The sequence below is a fragment of the Chaetodon auriga genome, chromosome 8, assembly GCF_051107435.1.
Source record: "Chaetodon auriga isolate fChaAug3 chromosome 8, fChaAug3.hap1, whole genome shotgun sequence".
Taxonomy (NCBI): Eukaryota; Metazoa; Chordata; class Actinopteri; order Chaetodontiformes; family Chaetodontidae; genus Chaetodon; species Chaetodon auriga.
In genome coordinates, this window is record NC_135081.1 from 22,253,051 (window position 1) to 22,270,741 (window position 17,691).

The window sequence follows — 17,691 nt, forward strand, 5'->3', positions numbered from 1 at the left end:
AAGCTACAACACCTCCTATCCACCACCTACAATGCTGTCCTTTCATCCCCTCCCTGAAGATTTAACAGCTTTTCACCGTTGGCATCATGCGACAACCTTAATGACTATTGTTCACACTGCCAGCTGCACCCAAGTGGCTTCAACCAGCTTAATAAGGACCCCACAGAGTTCAAATACCTGGGACTCCTCATCAGTCAGTTAGACCTCATGAAGCCCACTGGATGAGAGGCAAAAAAAGTTCAAGTATCTGCAGCCAAGTCCAGCTGGCTTTGATCAACCTGCCTCAGAAAACCATGAACTGGGTGACTGAGAATCTTCACAAACAGAAAGCTGGGGCCAGATCAAGAGACGTCAGGAGTACTGAGAAGGTACCATCTGGCTGATACTGCTGGCAGTATGGGCAGTGACGGTCCCTACTGGACTGCCGTCGAACATCCATGCCACAGTAGACATTTCCCCTCAGAGTATCCTGAACGTGAGCAGGGCGTCCTGCATCCAATAAGAAGCTCAGCGATGATCTCACCCGTCGCCCACACGACTCATGGTCCACATGCCATGTAAGATTCACAGTCGTAGCTTCTGACCTGTGACAAATTCTAACAGTAAAGCACCCTATGTGGTTCCTCAGTGATTGAACAAGAAAGCTCTGTCATTTCAGCCGGTTTCACTAACCCACGGGTGAAGAGGTGCATGTGCCGTCCCATGGTTTTATCAGAACTGAGGTCTTGTTGTGGAAGTGAAACAGCCTTTTATCATGTGATGATTTTGCTCTTGATTTCTAGGGTAAGCGACGGTGACTGAAAAATATCACCATTAAACTCACATTAATACACAGTTTTTACTCTATTGGTTTTTACTCGGGTCTTGTCTGTCCTGTTATAACAGGTCATGAAGTGTCCAAGAACCTTCACTGCAGCCCACTATCTCTTTGTACACTCTCATAATAACTGGTCGTCTTAAGGAGGAGGATCACATGTCATCAGTACAGTATGTGAGTATGACCTGCTGTAAAAGACTGATGGCTCCTCAGTTCCCACTCGTTCATACATGCAGAGAGGAATGTCAGTCTGCCAGAGCTACATACTTTTCCTACCTTGCATCAGATTGTCGACGTAATCCCCAAATCACGTTAAGCACCAGCAGCAATATCTTCCTCCTTCACCAGTTACTGTTCTTGTTTCTTCAATTGAGTGCAACAGGCACTGCAGTGGAAACCACACATGCTTCCTTTGTGGCTTAGATAGACTGAGGGATTAACAGCCAGATCACAAACCATGTCCGACACTTGAGGACTGAGGCTTAGAAACTTAGAGTGTCATTTGTTTGAAGGGGGAGGCATGAAATGTGAAATGGCTTTAAGACATACGAGTGTGACAAACACAGATTGTAAATCTTAAATCAAGCAGAAGCAAAAGTACGGATTTGCACACAGTGCACTTTACTGGTTGTGGTGGGGTCAGATGTCGTTCATTCCTGCGGCAGAGCAAAACAGAAGCAAAGTGATGGACTGTGAAACCAGCTCCACTGGTTTTTAAAGGGGTCATTAGAATAAAAAACAGTGTTTTTTTGTTTTGTGTGTCTGAGCGCTGATCCGTGGTGGAACTAAGAACTTTGAACTCAGAAATCATTAACTCATTAAATTAATCAGCAACATTTTTGATGGTAATAATCGGAAATTTTCAGGTGAAAATGTTGGTTCGAGCATACAAATGTAAGGATTAGCTACATTGTTGTGTGCTGCTGGCTCTTGTAGTCGGCATTCAGAAATATTAGCTTAAGAAAAGCAACAACTTTCATTGAGACCCATCAGCTACACTGTCTGATTTGAAACAATCTAATGAAAAAAGGCTTGGTAGATATGAGTATAAAGCATCCCGAAGAAACAAAATCTACCTCTGTAATTCCATCAGAGATTTCAAATTTTATTTATATACATAAATATACCCAAAATGTATGAGTCATGTTCACAGTCTTATACATTCAGATGCTGAAAAACATTGACAGACAGTTGTTCGTGCCTGCAGATATTTCTTTCTTGGCAAGTACATTTGAGCTCCACTCCTAACTTGACTGAATATCATGTTACAGCACGATCGCAGCCATTTCAAGATGTCCTCTTATTACAGCTTGAAAATGCCAGCCTGCATTTCTGAGTTTGTAAAAAGTCAGTTTTGTCTGTGTAGCTTAAGCTCAGTGGAAATGCATTTTAATGCTTTCCTAGATAGATACCAAAAGTTAGGTGACCCTGAACTAACCATTCAACCAGCACTTGCGGTCCTGTTTGAGGACATGAAGTATCGTCCAAACACCATATTGTTAAACCCTTATTCTTACTTGCTATTAAACCTGATATCGTCAAACTTGACTATCTTCCCATCGCGAGTCACCACCTCCTTCTGCTCCCATGTTTCAACCTCTCCGTTTTTCTCCTCAAAGCGCCGCACCACCACCCTCCCTGTCGCGGGCAGGTTACAGGGCAGATCCTTGGCAGCCTCTTGGTACAACCTCATTTTCATGAAGTCTTGCTGGAGGTCAGCTCCACCTTTCGGGACAAGAGCCTGGTCTTTGTTCTTGTCCTCTGTCCTCTGAGGGGAAGGAGAGAGGTGCAGCGCGGCTTGAGGATGCAAAGCTTTAAAGTCTGGTTTGGGCGAACGCTCCCATTTCAGTGGCGATGGAGACCTGTTGAGTGGTGATGGATCTCTGTTAAAGGGTGAAGGAGCCCTGTTTATTGGCAATGGATCCTTGTTGAACGGGGATGGAGCCCTGTTCATTGGAGATGGATCCTTGTTGAACGGGGATGGAGCCCTGTTCATTGGAGATGGATCCTTGTTGAACGGGGACGGAGCCCTGTTCATTGGCGATGGATCCTTGTTGAACGGGGACGGAGCCCTGTTCACTGGTGATGGATCCTTGTTGAACGGAGACGGAGCCCTGTTCATTGGCAATGGATCCCTGTTGAACGGGGATGGAGCCCTATTCATTGGAGATGGATCCCTGTTCACTGCACCTCTCCTCACTGGTGACGGAGAATGGTTTCTAACATTAATGTGAGGTGAAGGTGGCTTAAGCTGCTCTCTTTGAACGGGTGTATTGGTGACAATGCCTGCACCTCCAGCCCTTCGTAAATCACTGATGACCCCAGCTATGGAGGCCCTCAGAGAAGGGTCGGTCTCCACCATCCTGCACACAGCGTGGCAGTATGGCTGATCCTTCAAGGTCTCCTTGATCTTGGCAGGACAGACACTGGGCGTGTACAGGCGAATCCGGGCACAGAGCTCAGCGATGATCTTCCCCATGGCCCACACGTCTGAGCGCTGGTCCCGCTGGCTGCCCCTCTGCAGCACCTCAGGGGCTGAGTAGGCCTCGTTCCCCATGTCCATGGCAGAGTTGAGACCATGTCGGAAGAACTTGGCAAGTCCCAGGTCGATGATGACGGCTCTGTTTGTGTCGTGCTCCACCTGCAGGACAAATTTACACAATAAGTCACAGAGCTTTATTCTGGAGGGTTAAGTTATCGATCATGTAAGTTCCTTACTTATTATCAATACGAAGTAATTTGGAGGTTATTGAGGAAAAACTCTTAGTTAATGGCCTAGTAGTTGTAGAATGTGGTCACGCAGAATAAGGTATTGATAAGTGCTTTAGAATGACTGATAAACAGCCAATATGCTACTAATATGCATGCTAGTTTAGTATTTTATTGTTTTGTTTTTGTCATTTTAATCTCAACATTCTATTGACTGTCTATTTTTGTTTTGGGCTGAATGTTTGTATGACATGTGCTAGCTAAATAAAGCTGTGTTGAGTCGAAGATCTCAGTGCTGCCAAAATTAGATAATTTATGTGTTAATATTACTAATACTCTTGCAGTGTGGGCAGGCATCCACTCACCATGATGTTTTCAGGTTTGAGGTCTTGATGGACAATATCTTTGGAGTGGAGGTGAAGAAGTCCTTCACACATGCCGATGATGATCGTGGCTCTATTAGCCGGGGTCAACTGCAGAGACAGAAATTTGAGATCAAGTTTAGCTGGCCCGGCATCATTCAAACTAACTTCCTCATGTTGAGTTGCACGCCTCTTTCCTTCAGACCTGAATCAGTTGCTTTGTCTGAAGTTAACAAGGTGTAATGTGAGATCAGTGAAGCATGTACACACAAGCATAACACACACTTCACACATCCTAGGACTGATATTTGCAGACTAAAGTCACAGAAAACAAAATGTTGTTTAGAAACTCACATTTAGATGAGTTTCAGTTTAATTCAAGCATGAGATCAAATCATGACGATCTGAATCTGAGTTTTAGTCAGTAAAGGAAGGAAATTTATATCCTAAACCAATGCACACTGCAAGAACATGACGTGTCTCAAATACCCATGACTTCACTGTCATGTCTGCTGTTCTTAAAACTTTACCTGTATTTTAGACTTTGATGCTTTGAAGATGGTGGTCTCTAAGTCCTCTCCAAAGATAAACTCAAGAGGAATAATCCATTTTCCATCTTTGAGAGTTATGTTGCCCAGAAGCTTCACTATGTTGGGATGATTAGCTTTGCTGCAGATCGGTGGAAACAAGTCATGGAGAGAAGGAGAAATTGACAAATCAACATAAAATAACATTTAAAAAAGACTATTCATTTGCCTTTGGAGTGCGAAAATTGATATCACCAGTAAAAAAAAAACAAAAAACCTTCAACTCAGATCATTTACAGTGAAATAAGTAAAGGGAACAAGGAAGTAAAAACTACACTAAAAAGTAGTTTATTAATCCACCACACACACAGTAACAGTCATTATAAACGAATCTCCATCTTCCCAGGCTTAGCCCAATGTTTTGTTCCCTACCAATAATAATAATTGCTACATTAATAAGTACATCATATTTAAACTTTTTACAATTACATTTTTCTTATAAGTAAATGGCACTTTGTTGAATGCATCTTCATTATCCCATTTATTGTCTTGTATTTGCATAGTGGTTGTTGTATCCAGTATGTATTTTACTGATACCACATACCTGTATGCTAAACTCTGGTCTTCAAAAGCAGAAATTTCCGGGCATTAAAATGGAATTGGATCCAAAACAATGTGTTCTTGGTGCTTACTCCTTGTCTGTTAGCAAGTCCAAGGACCTGCAGCCATATTAGCGGCTCTGTGAGCTAGCAGCTGCGCACCTTTGAGCTCAATGCTAACATTGGCTTATGCTCGTAATGCTAATGGTAACATGCTGAAATTAAGCATGTGCAGTGTTCACAATGTTCGTCTTTCGTGACCGTGTTAGCATGCTAAGATTTGCTAATTAGGATAAGTCAGATAGTTTTTCATGTCTTTGGTCATCCACCAAAGTATTGGAAAAAAATGAAACTGTGACTTGATGGTGGTGTTAGACGAAAAATCACCAAGGTTATTGGGATGCATTCATGGAAATCTAACCAGCAGTTGTTGAGATATTTCTGGATCAAAGTGCTGCAGTGACTGATGGCCATCCCCTGAGACATGATGCTTACACAGTTAAAAATGCCTCATGCCTTTCAATCCTGCATGTTTGGCTTGATGTTTATACACCCACTCTATCAATGCAATGTGATAAATTACTATTCATCGTCCTTAGGAAGAGAATCCATTCTACTGCATGGGGCCTCAGATGAGTTGGAGTAAAAGCTTGTGAGCTGGCCAGCAACTATCTTTACTGGAGCATTTCGGTTTTCTGTAATTTCTTTTATGGCTTTACTATGTGGATCTTCTTTGGAGATGACAGGAGTTTTCACTATGGTATTTGTGTCTTGATTGCATTATATGTGTGTGATGCTTACCTGAAATGTTGTGTTGTATTGGGGGGAGAAAGCTAAAAAAAAATCCCTCACCATATAAGAAAAAGTGATTACACAGCTATTTTCCTTCTTCAGGCATTTTGGAAACTCTGGTGTTTTCCCTTACAGCATTTTAAGTAAGTAGCTTCTCCCTAGTATCTTTCTAATCACCCACTCAGCCATTTATGAATCTCCACTTTTACTTACTTGTACACATCGCACTCTCTCTCCAGGTCCTTCCTACTGATGAGGTGGTGGGGGACCTTCTTTACTGCAGCCCAGGTGTCATTGTACTTCTGCTTGTACACCTTCCCAAAGCAGCCCTGTGCGAGAGTGCCAGTGGAATACGCCATGTAGGCCACGTCGATACGGCTGGAGAGTGACGGTGAGGTCAGTTCAGTAAATTACAGGCAGACTTAACAGCAGAAAAACCTTATTTCCTGCACTAAACGGCACTTTGGTGAAGTCTGTCAGAAATGTTGTAAGTGAAATGTTACACGTTTAATTGTTTTGCTGCTGTGGTTTGTGGTGCTGTGGAGTAAATATCCTGTTGTCGGGGGTTTTGTGAGTGAAGCATGTTTTGTCACTGCAGGTGGCGTAAGTGATTTTTGGGACTTTCCACTTCATGATCGTGCATCAAACTAAAGTTGTGACTCACACAAGAGCAATTCACACAGGAGTTACTGCTGTGATCACGGTCATAAAGGAACCCGTTCAAGTGACTCATATTAATAGACATTCCAATTAGCAGCATGCATCAGGTGTGTTTTTAAGTTATTTTCAGAGGGACCAAACTCGAACAAAACCTGACAGCCTTCAGTGGCGGAAGCAGTACAATCAAGTACACTTAAGAGACACTTATACTTTATCTTGCACTTTATACTTGAACCACCTCACTAGATTTCAGGCGTTAATACTGTCATTTTTACATTATTACATTTGTTTGACAGCTACTTTCTTTGAAGATACAGGTTTAGATATACAATCCATTGTCATAGATTAAACTCTAATTAGCTTTACTTCCAGAAGCTACACCATTAAAATACTTCATACACAGAAATGTGTCTGTATTATTAATCTAATATTACATTCTAAATTGTCAGGAGCCTGCTGTTTTCAATGCAGGACATGGAGTTTTTTTTAGTTTTAGGTATTGCTATTTTTACTCAAGAGAATAATACTTTTTCCACTAATAACAATGTCTCAATGAAATCAACTGCAAACATTATGAGAGTCACCAAATTGCTGGTAAACAACAGAGCTACTATGTTGGACTGTCAAACGTTTGTACACATTTCTTTCCTCCAAGCTTCTGTTGTCAGAGCTAAAGGGCAAACAGGTCCAAATGAGTGGAAATAAGCATTCTTGGGAAGGGAGTGTCAGCTGTGTTGAGTAAGACCGGACATTCTGTGCTACAAAGGAAAAAGCCTGATAATCTGACTGAAAGATCATATATAAGATCAATATTTGGATTGCTGAGCCAACTGTAGGTACAGTGGGTGGCGACTGAAAAACAGGAATTCTACAAACATGAATAAATAACACAAGTAGGCTGCTCACCGTGTAAATCGACCATAATTCAGCCTGTTGTGTAAATAACAACTACCATGCACTGATCAAAACAGACATGTTTAGAATTTTCAGAAGTTTTGACCTCCGGTCAGCATTGTGCAGAGCATTTCACACAGACGTGGAGCTGTGGGTTGCATAACAGGAACATAAAAAAAGCAGACAAACTGGTAATTCTACTCGAGGAAAGAGTTTGTCTTTGCTGCTGCATGAAGTTGGCAGCTCGTAATGTACACACATAGAAACAAAGCAGTTACAGCAGCTCGAGAACGAATAGTCAGCTCTCAGTCACCTTAAAGCAATGAATATTCACAAAGGACAGGCTGAGGGTTTCAGGAGAAAAGTCTAATAACCAGTGAACGCGTGAAAGGCTCCTCAGCAAACACGTTCTGCTGTTACATTCTGCTATAATCTGATCAGGAGTAAAGACACTGGGTTGAAATCAGGAAGGAAACAGAGTGAAGAGGTTGTCACTCTATCCTACAACTTTTCTAAAAGTGCATAAATCTGGGTTGTGGGTCTGAGATGCCTACCTTTGTGCTGTAGAGGGAAAAGCAGCTGCGTCAGGTCTGAACACGAGTTGACATAGTTATCTCTCTTTATACCTGTTCCACGCCTTCTGGTTCATAGCCGCGAGCCAAGCAGGCACGCCTGAGTGCTGCAGCAGGATGAGCGGAGGTCAGGAATGGGAAGCACACTGTAACTAACCTGCGATGACGCAGCCAAGAGGAGCGAGAGGGGGCATTCCCACTCTGATGACCATGTGAAGATACAGGAGCTACACCTATGATACAATCTAATGCAGTAGCTCAAATACAGTTGTTAGTTAGACTGTGTGTCAGAGCCATGTGATGAAACAAAGTGCCCATGGGCACAAACACTTCACCAAAACTAAATCACAAGGCTGTTACATCATGAAACAGATTTTGAAGAACATTGATTTGTAAATGTTTTGGAGGCAAAAACAATGTGATGATACTGCTGTCAGCTCAGAAAACACCTCCATAACGAGAGAGACTCAGCTTAGGGTACCGCATCCGTTACAGATCACATCTTAGAAATGGGGTGAATCCAAGTTTGACTGACTGTGCTCCAGATGTGAAGTGGAGGTGGGAAGTGAGGCAGGCGGACATGTGTGTGCATTGACGAGCACTGGGCTAAAACACAACTTGATAAAAGACATTGAAATATACTATTATGAGGAATTAAAGATGGCAGTAAGGAAAAGTACCTGACATTTTTGGGTTGTAAAGTGGGATTTTTCTCTTTTGTCAAAATTATTCTTATTAAATTAGTATTATGTAATTATTTATCTTCCTGTTTTCTCTCCAGATGTTTAGGAGTGACTATTTCCTTATACATACCTACATATAAGGAGCTTAATACTTAAATTCTTGAACTTCGGCTACTATGTATATTATGCTTGTTAGCAAATGTTAGCATGCCAAAGTGCTAGCTAAGATTGGGAGCATGGTAAACTTGACAATACTTACTTAATAATAATAATGATGACAATACTTACTTGATAAAAATCAGCATGTTAGCATTGCATTGCATATTGTGAGCATACTAGCATGCTGACATTAGCATTTAGCTCACAGCACCACTGTGCTTGTGCGCAGCCTTGCAGAGCCACTAGCATAGCTGTGGAGGGTAAAATGAAACTCTGGTTTTATTGTTTGAATATCATATTGTACAAATACAATAGATCAATACAAAATATTATATAAAACCATCAAAAAAGCTTGCAGGTTCCTTCAAGCAGAGCTGTTCTGCTGTCAAATGTATTTACATTGTTTTGCTGATTTAATGTAGCCTCACAATGGCATAAATATGCACATGTGATTGGATTAGATTTCAGCAGATATTCAGTATTAAAGGACTGTAATGAAAGTCTCTGGGCCCCTGGACTTTGTTGACATCATTGAATCAGCTACTTGTTACTGTTCCCAGTCCACTTTTTTCACCAGAGGGGATTGGGCTTTTCTTGTCAGGGGTCCCCAAACTCTGGGATACACTTCCTGTAGAGATTACATCATCAAAATCTGGACAATCTTTTAAAAAACATTTACAACCACATGTTTCAGGAGGCCATTTTTATAATGTCTCAATGCTATACATATCTATACGGGAGAGTGGGGTAAGTAGTGCCAATTTTTACTTAAAGTGCCTTTTACGCAAGGGGATTACAGGAATGCCTCCAACTAAAATATGTACATATAGTTTAGGATGTTGTGCATCCCTGGGAGCAATCACTTTGGATCTTAAATAAACTGTTTGAGAAATATAGCTTTAGAAAAAAAAGTGGTTTTGTGGCACAACTTGCCCCCAGTGCGGGGTAAGTTGTGCCATTAGTCAGAATACACTGGGGTAAATTGTGCCATTGATAACTGAAGTAAAAAAGATCATTTTAATCTCACAAACGATAATGCTATATAAAAGCAAGACAATTTCAATACAAAAGTACTAGTTTAATGTTTATTTAAAGTTTTAACATCATCAAAGGCCAGTTTGCTTCAACAAGGCCTAGCACCACATGAACACATGCTCAGAACCAAATGAAAATTCCAAAATGAGCACCTAACTGCATCTGCATCTGAATATCTTCACAGATTCAGCCTACTACTGGACATTCCACTTGTCAATGCTGCAGGGGAATGTGAACTTGTGCTCCCTTCTGGCTGTACCATCAAGCTTTTGTGGTGTGGGTAGTTTCTTGAGCACATCACCTCTAGGGATGACTCCTTCATCATTCTCTCTAAATGTGAAGATGGGCTTTCCATCAAAAGACCTCTTACAACTTTGCTTCAGAAACTTTGCACTGATCTCGTCACCTTCAACATTCTCCACCAATCCAACATAGTTATAGGATTTGGATTTTTTACCTGCAAACTTCACAATGACAAAGTCACCAGTAGACAGATCCTTGTCACCATCATCATCATCATCATCGTCACTCTGGACATCTGAACTCTCATATTCAGTGACATCGCTAAGTGAATTGAAACCCTATTAGTCTCAACTAAGTGAATTGAAACCCTGTCTGTCTTCCTTTTGTATCTGCGTGGCATGATGGATTTTGGTCTAAAATTAAGAATGGCACATAGTTTTAGTGATCAAATGTAAGAATACAATGTACAATAACAATAAAATACAATAAAGTAATATATAGTAAATAATCATAAGTTGGGGGAAGTTGTGCCACTGGCACAACTTAACCCAGCTCCTTTGGCACAAATTACCCCAAGCCCACCATTTTGAAAAAAATGCATCCCCCAGCTGTTTTGAGCTAGCACCATGCTAACTGTATAGACTCATGATGTAGCTTACTAAAGCACTAAAACATGTGTGAACTGTTTTCAAAGTTTTATATAATTGTTCAAACACAGCAATCAAAAAACCTTAGTCATAGAAATTTTACTTTGGAGGGCAAAAAAATGTTTTTTGAACTTAAATGTGCTTACCTCTCAAGCCATGTGTCTCCCTTCTTTGCAGGATGAGCGAAATGGATGCCTCTTCAAAAATATGTGGTCACATGACCAACCTCTTCTATGGTTTTCTAAATAACAGGGGTGGCACTACTTGCCCCTTGGCACAAATTACCCCACTCTCCCCTATGTGCACATATGAAATATGTGTGTGTGTTTGTGTGCATGCATAAATATTAACCTGTAATAAATGTACACTGTTATTATCTTCATTCATTTAACCTCTGTATTCTTTAGTCCCGGCTATGACCCACTTTCTGGACCCTCGTGAGATGACGAACCGTCCTCCAGATTCAGGGTTAAGATCTGGAATTAGATTGTGAAGCTGTGATTCCACAGGAAGCTATTAATCCGAAAACGAACGCGTTTCTTTTCTTGATTTTCTGTTGCTGTTTCTTTGACCCTGATTTCAAACAGCAGGACTTTTCCTCTCCTTCTCCTCCTACACAGAAAACCACTAAACGAAAGCGAAAGGGATGACGAGGAGGAAAGAAGAAGTCGGTTTGTGTTGGTCATGCTCTGGTTTGATTCACTGTTTCACTTAAATTGTCCAAGTAAATGCTTAGTGGTAGATTATGTTCACGTGACACATTTTAATAGCAGATATAAACTGAGCCTCTCACTGTTTCTTCTGGTAGAAATGATTAAATCTTTGTAAGAGGGACGACATGTTTCAGCAAAGGTTAAATAAATAAGACGCATGGTTTCTCCCGTGCTTAGCTTGTACAATACTGCATATGACAAACTGTACGAGGACTCCCTTCTTCCACCAGATGGAGTTATTGTATTTCAGTTTCTGTAATTCATGGAGATGTCAGACATTTCCTGAATCGTGCATAGCCATTTCAAGAGTTCCAAGACCATCTTCTCTTCTGTTCTGTTGCTCGGTTTGAAAACAATGACTCATCCAACGGACTATTTTTGCCGTCCTTGTTCAGAAAGTAAGTTTATTCGTTTGAATTCCATCTTTTGACTGCTTTAGTCGTGCTGTGGGAAGCTTTTTGCTGTCATCTTCGGGGGCTGCTGCATGTTTCATTCATTCTGGGCCTGCAAACTGGATCCGAGCTGTCTCCCCTGAGGGCTAAACTCCCGTAGTTTTTGATCAAAACACAGGTTTTCTTAACTTCAACCACCAAAAAAATGACTCTGTTCATGTTTTTGAAACTGAAACTGTGCCAGTAGTGAAGTAGAAATCGCATCACCAGCATGAAGATCTCGTGTCTGTGAGTTACAGTTACATTCCCACAGTTTCTGTTGCTCATTTTATCTGATTTACTCCGAGTTTTGAGTTTAATTATCCGGGTATTTTTAAAGAACAACATTCGAGTGTATTTTTTTAAAACGGATGAAGAGATTGTTTTTAAAGTAAGCGAACAGTATGCCTGGATAGTACTTTTTTGCTGGTATGTAAAGATTAGGAGGGAAAAACAGCTTTAAGGTCGTAAATGATAAGTGTTATCAGTAGATTTACTGTTTTTTATGTTTTGCACTTGAAGGTGGCCATGGCGTCCACAGCCAGGAGAGCGGGTAGGTTTCTCTTTTATTGTCCTTTGAAAATATGCAGCGTTCAGATGTGGGCATCCTGAAATGCACTGTCATTTCGATGTTCGCTGCTTTTTGTATTTGTTTCTGTGAATGCAGGTAAAATATCATTCGTTTAAATATATTTCACGTTTTCTTCTCCGGAAGCGCCAGCATGTGCTTCTTGCTTCAACTTTGAAAAAACTGTAAAGGAAGCCTTCTTGTTTTTTTCATCTTACAGCGACGCAGGCCTCTCCTCCAACATGCAGCACAAGTTCAGTGATGAGTACAGTGAACGTACTTTGCCTGTAGTGGATAAAGGCAGCTTTGTGATTCCCATTCCTAAAGAGGAACAAGACATCTTTGAGAGCCCTAAGATGTCAGAAAAGATCTGGTCACAGCCATCGTCAGGGCGTGCCGCTGGTCCAAAGGTGGAGTCCCTCACTGTTTGCGCTTGGGAACAATTCTCAACACCATCCACTGTAGCTGTGGGCCAAAACAACAACTTTCTATCACAAACCGCATCAACCCTATCAGAGAACAACCCGGAGGAGGACGCTGACAGGGTTTTACCCAGAGCAGCAGCCAGTGCAGAGGAGAAGCCAGATGTGGGGGTAGCAGAAGAGGATAGCTGCATCAAAATGGACCCCGGGGGAAACCCAGAAAAGCAGAGAGGCTCACCAGTGGACCCTGGAGAAGTCAGAAACCGCACCCATCACAGGAAAAGAGCTGCTGGAAAGAACCGGAAACGTAATTAAATTTCTATTCATTTTAAATGATCACTGACGCATTTATTCAGCATTTCATTCCTATACATTTTAATCATAAATAAAATGGAATAATATACACATTTATGTAGTGTTCTTTAAGTAATATACACTCAGTGGCCACTTTATTAGGTACACCTGTACAGTCTACTGTAAATACATCTCTGCTATAAATCCCACCTTTACAACATTTATAATGTTCAGTTTTTGTTTACATTGTCAGAAATGTGTGAACTGAATTATGAGTTTATTATCGGGGTCATAGTTAAAGGTGATGCTGTACTGGACTGTATGCAACACAATGCAGCACAACACCATCACTAACTGTGACCTCAATACAAAAACATGCGACGGAATTAACAGCTCTATGACAGCGTCATCAAACTCAACATTATAGGCATCAGAAAAGTAGACCGAACACAGCAGTTAGATTGTAACACGGCTTCATGAGGACAATATATTTTGTATTATTTCATCAGAATTGTTTTGTTTTCTGGTCTGTATTTTCAGTGTACCTCCTCTGTCTGATGGTATTCATTGTTCCAGTCTCCGAGGCCATGGCTGGTGGTATGTGATGAAAAGTGTATTTATTTTTTTTTTTTTTTAAACTAATTGATTGCTTTCTTATATTATTGGCCATAGCTGCTCAACCTGCAACAGAGACATTTTGCAAGCCTGTTGATTGAATTGATTTTATCATTTCAAATCATAGAATAGGAAGATTTTTTCAGTGACTTGCTCTGAAATTTTTATTTCCTCACATTAATACCATATTTACATCTGTTTCTCATTAATGCTCTCTTTGTTTTGACCACAGTGAAGTGCTTTACCTGCAAGGATAAGGGCAGATGCCCAAAGCTGATTACCATATATGACACTGATGACCACTGCTTGTACAAAGGAGCTGTCAATCAAACCTTCCCACGATGCTGTGAAATTCCTCCACCCACTCCTATGACTTGCACTGTGTGCCATGACCACAGCAACATCAACATCATCTGCTCAGAGGATGTCAGAAAGGTGGAGGTGGAAGATAGTGACGGAAAACACATTACGAACATCTCTCCAGTCTGTACGTATGACACGAATGTACTAAACTCAGCTGTTTGCTGCTCACAAGATTCCACACATCGACTGAACTACATGTGGTTGAAAAGACAGTGAGGTTACATATAACTTATTTCAGCACTGACATTGTCAGTATTTCTTTTTGGTAACAACGTCTTGCTGCACAGTAACATAATGTCTTTGGAATAATGCTGAAACAGTTGTTAGGGTATTTCTCAGGAAACTGAGAAATGTTCTCTGGGTTGCTCTTTGTTTTTGTTTAGTGCAGTCTGTGTGTAAACAACCTAAACAACAGTCCCAAAATATCTGCCAGTTTCTCTGTGAAAAGGTACCGCCGCTCCTTTTCTGTAAAGTTTAACGACTTATTTCATGAAAGTGTTTTAATCTCTGTGGTTTTAACAAAGGCCGTTTTTGTTCACTTTAAAAGTGACCTCACCTCCCGCCTGATTCTACAAGCTGCCAGTTTATTAGGTACACCTAGCTAAAAGTAATTTTAGACAGGTGTCTCTATTATTTTGTCCTCCCTATTTATGAGGGTCGACCAAATAATAGAAACACATGTCAGTATAATACAATACAGTTCAGCAGCACCACAGATGATCATAGAGTGGAATCAACACTGCATTAGTTTTAGCTAGGTGTACCTAATAAACTGGCAACTGAGTGCATGTTAAGAACATATATAATACGGTGGTAATATAAAAGCTAGATGTCTTTTACTTTTCATCTAAATTGCAGACGTTTGGCCGTTTGCAACACCTGATGTGTTTCAGCGCAGGTGAAGTTTGCCGTCTTCCGTGAATTTTGCATCAGGAATGAGTCTTCCTGATGTTTTTAGGAGCCTTTTATACAAATCTATGTCTGTATCACATATATATTTTTTTAATTTCTAACACTCAAACCTACTTAATAGGCCTCTTTTTGACAAATTCAGTGTTTGGCCCTTGTTCTAGTAGCTCTTTGTTGTTTTTTCTGCATACTTTTCTAATGCAGAATGAGGCCAATTTGCAGTTTTATCTTCTAAAATTATCTAAACTTAAAAAACAACAATTTAAGTTTGTTTTTTTTTTCACAGAAATGAATGAAATGCTCATACGTAGGCCTACTGATTTTTTTTTCTTACATGCCTTAAAATCAAGAAGGCCCCACAACCCCCCTTGAAGCTTTGGTGGCGCCTGGTGGGGGTCGAGACCCTCAGGTTGGCTGTCTGTCATCATGAAAGCATCATAAAATGTTATGACATATAAACTGTATGGTTGCATTAAAACATGAGAAGGTAATCAGGCGGTTTTGTGGTCTTCCTGATGCTCTTCTAATCTCTTTGTCCTCCTTCAGGTGCACAGCAGCGCACCTGTTCCTGCACCTGCTCTGCACATCTTGGACTGATTGTTAGCTCGGGTATGTATTTAACACACACACCGAGTGTCAGTTTGACGCTGACATTGACGAGCTACGTGCCTGTAAAGAAACCAGATTCATCTTTATCTTGACCCAACATGTCAGCCATGTGTTTTCATTTCTCAGTCCTCCTTTTGATCGTGGTGGCAGCGCTGGTGCTCGCTTGTGTAAGTGTGACTCAATATTGTAACCGATCACACAACATTCAACATGTTCAACTGAGAAACAGAACTATGTCAAACCAGGTTTCTGCATGAGTCACTGAAGTGATTTAGGTTAAAAGGATAAAGTGAATGTATGTTTTGGATGTGCTGCTTCACATTTCTCTGCTTACATCTGTTTTTTGTTTTTTTTTAATCTTTTCCTTTTAGCGCTGCCAGAGGAGCAGGTAGGTTTGTCTGTTTTAATGTGTTCACTTTCTTTATCATTTCTAGTTTCCATAGTTAAGTTTTAAACAATTTTGGTACAAAATCATTCGTGCTTACCGAACCATTATCTAGAAAGTTTCGTTCATTTGAAAAATTAATTCCAAAAACTAAAGGACGCCCACTAGTGGACAGCAAGTATCTTTATCTCCACAGATTCACACGAGACACTCAGATCGTGTTTTTTTCTTTAAATAGGATTTAAATTAGCCAAAAGTGAAGACCACTGCACGATCAAGAAGAAGAAGAAGTCAGCTGAGGCTTTTCTCTCGCCAGCCGACTGTAGTTCCATCCCATGGTCTCTGTAGATGTTTTATAGAAATTAGCTGTGTAGGGTTTTTCTTTCAAACTGACAAGCTGGAACTACAAACAGCTTTTGACATTTTTTTTCTTGGAAATTATTAATCAATTATGAAACTCACTGCAGATTATTTCTCTGTCAATCAACTAACTGCTTAATTGATGAATCAGCTTTCAGCTCCACTTCATAGCTAACAACAGTAATGATGACAATGATGCTTGAAATTAGTGACCTTTCTGCAAAAGTGGCCTTATGAATATGTGTACCTGCTGTCTTAATTAAAATGAGCTTTTAAAAGCTTGTGGTTCTGTCTTTATTTAACACAGACACTGGACCAGGCCACTGTGGTTTTTATCAGCTGTGGATGAAATCTGATTTCTAAACTAAATAAAAGTAGAAGTACCACAGTGTAGAATTAAATTCATCATTCAGATTTTTACTCAAGTAAAAGTGCAAGGGTGGGCCTACAAATGACTATAATGTACTTAGAATACCTAAAGTAAACATACCCATTATACAGAATGACCCACTTTCTGAAGACTATATATGACATTACAGCTATTGATGCATTAATGTGTGAGCATATTTTTTTAAGGTTTAACTACTCTATGTACAGCTGGGTAGTTTGTTGATTAGATTTTGTATAAATAACTTTAATTTGCTATGTTTTTTTACTAAATAAAGGTCCAGTATGTAGGATATATGGGGATCTACAGGCAGAAATGGAATATAATATTCATAATAATGTTTTCATTGGTGTTTAATCACCTGAAAATAAGAATTGTTGTGTTTTTGTTAGTTTAGAGTGAGGGAGCGGGTCCTCTTCCACGGAGTCCACCATGTTGTGCCTCCATGTTTCTACAGAAGCCCAGGAAGGACAAACCAAACACTGACTCTAGAGAGGGCCTTACTTGCTTTTTGCTTTTTCATCAACCAAAAGTAGCAACACCACGATGCAGAGTACTCTGCTGAAAGTAAAAGTCATGCATTCAAAATAGTACTTCGGTTTAAGTAAAAGTGCAAATGTATTTGCATCAAAATGTACCTAAAGTACCAAAAGTAAAAGTACTCCATAAGCAGAATGTCCCATTTAAAAATCATATATGTACTGTATACCATATTACAGGACTATAATTATTGATGCATCAATGTTACTTTAACAATACAGCTGGTCAAGGTGGAACTTATTACATTTAGTGCCGGGTAGCCTATCAGTGTCACCAAGGGATCAATGAAGCTTCTCTTAACCGATAATACATCATATTCTATAACATTAAGTAACTAGTTACTAAAGTCATCAAATAAATGTAGTGGGTTAAATCATCTCCCTCTAAACTGCAGC

At 40.3% G+C, this 17,691-nt stretch overlaps 2 protein-coding genes and 1 long non-coding RNA gene across 3 annotated transcripts in view; 1 reads left to right on the forward strand and 2 right to left on the reverse strand.

Moving 5' to 3' along the window:
• Positions 1–2,048: 2,048 nt before the first annotated feature.
• Positions 2,049–7,960, reverse strand: LOC143325095 (sperm motility kinase 2A). The gene is made up of 5 exons (XM_076737990.1): positions 7,915–7,960; positions 6,020–6,184; positions 4,419–4,557; positions 3,892–3,999; positions 2,049–3,458 (listed from the first exon to the last, which is right to left on the reverse strand). Exons 2-5 carry the CDS (start codon positions 6,163–6,165, stop codon positions 2,331–2,333), a joined length of 1,521 nt encoding a protein of 506 aa, XP_076594105.1. The 5' UTR covers positions 6,166–6,184; positions 7,915–7,960; the 3' UTR covers positions 2,049–2,330.
• A 1,661-nt stretch (positions 7,961–9,621) lies between these two features.
• LOC143325015 (uncharacterized) overlaps positions 9,622–17,691 on the reverse strand; it is a 28,770-nt gene continuing 20,700 nt past the window's right edge. Inside the window, exons 2-3 of the long non-coding RNA XR_013077499.1 lie at positions 10,527–10,995; positions 9,622–10,339 (exon numbers count right to left, since the gene is read on the reverse strand). This is a non-coding gene — a long non-coding RNA (uncharacterized LOC143325015). The remainder of the gene's footprint in view (positions 10,340–10,526; positions 10,996–17,691) is intronic.
• LOC143325236 (uncharacterized) lies at positions 11,711–16,520 on the forward strand. The gene is made up of 9 exons (XM_076738191.1): positions 11,711–11,810; positions 12,366–12,396; positions 12,632–13,140; positions 13,668–13,724; positions 13,975–14,229; positions 15,561–15,623; positions 15,750–15,790; positions 15,995–16,011; positions 16,247–16,520. Exons 1-9 carry the CDS (start codon positions 11,768–11,770, stop codon positions 16,251–16,253), a joined length of 1,023 nt encoding a protein of 340 aa, XP_076594306.1. The 5' UTR covers positions 11,711–11,767; the 3' UTR covers positions 16,254–16,520.

Excerpts from the sequence above, each read along its gene's own strand:
- LOC143325095 (XM_076737990.1), bottom strand. The coding sequence starts at position 6,165 with ATGGCGTATTCCACTGGCACTCTCGCACAGGGCTGCTTTGGGAAGGTG. Across the intron at positions 4,558-6,019 it reads AGAGAGTGCGATGTGTACAA|CAAAGCTAATCATCCCAACA; the intron begins GTAAGTAAAAGT and ends ACCGATCTGCAG. Across the intron at positions 3,459-3,891 it reads TCAAACCTGAAAACATCATG|GTGGAGCACGACACAAACAG; the intron begins GTGAGTGGATGC and ends TTTGTCCTGCAG.
- LOC143325236 (XM_076738191.1), top strand. The coding sequence starts at position 11,768 with ATGACTCATCCAACGGACTATTTTTGCCGTCCTTGTTCAGAAA. Across the intron at positions 12,397-12,631 it reads GTCCACAGCCAGGAGAGCGG|CGACGCAGGCCTCTCCTCCA; the intron begins GTAGGTTTCTCT and ends TTCATCTTACAG. Across the intron at positions 15,624-15,749 it reads TGGACTGATTGTTAGCTCGG|TCCTCCTTTTGATCGTGGTG; the intron begins GTATGTATTTAA and ends TTCATTTCTCAG.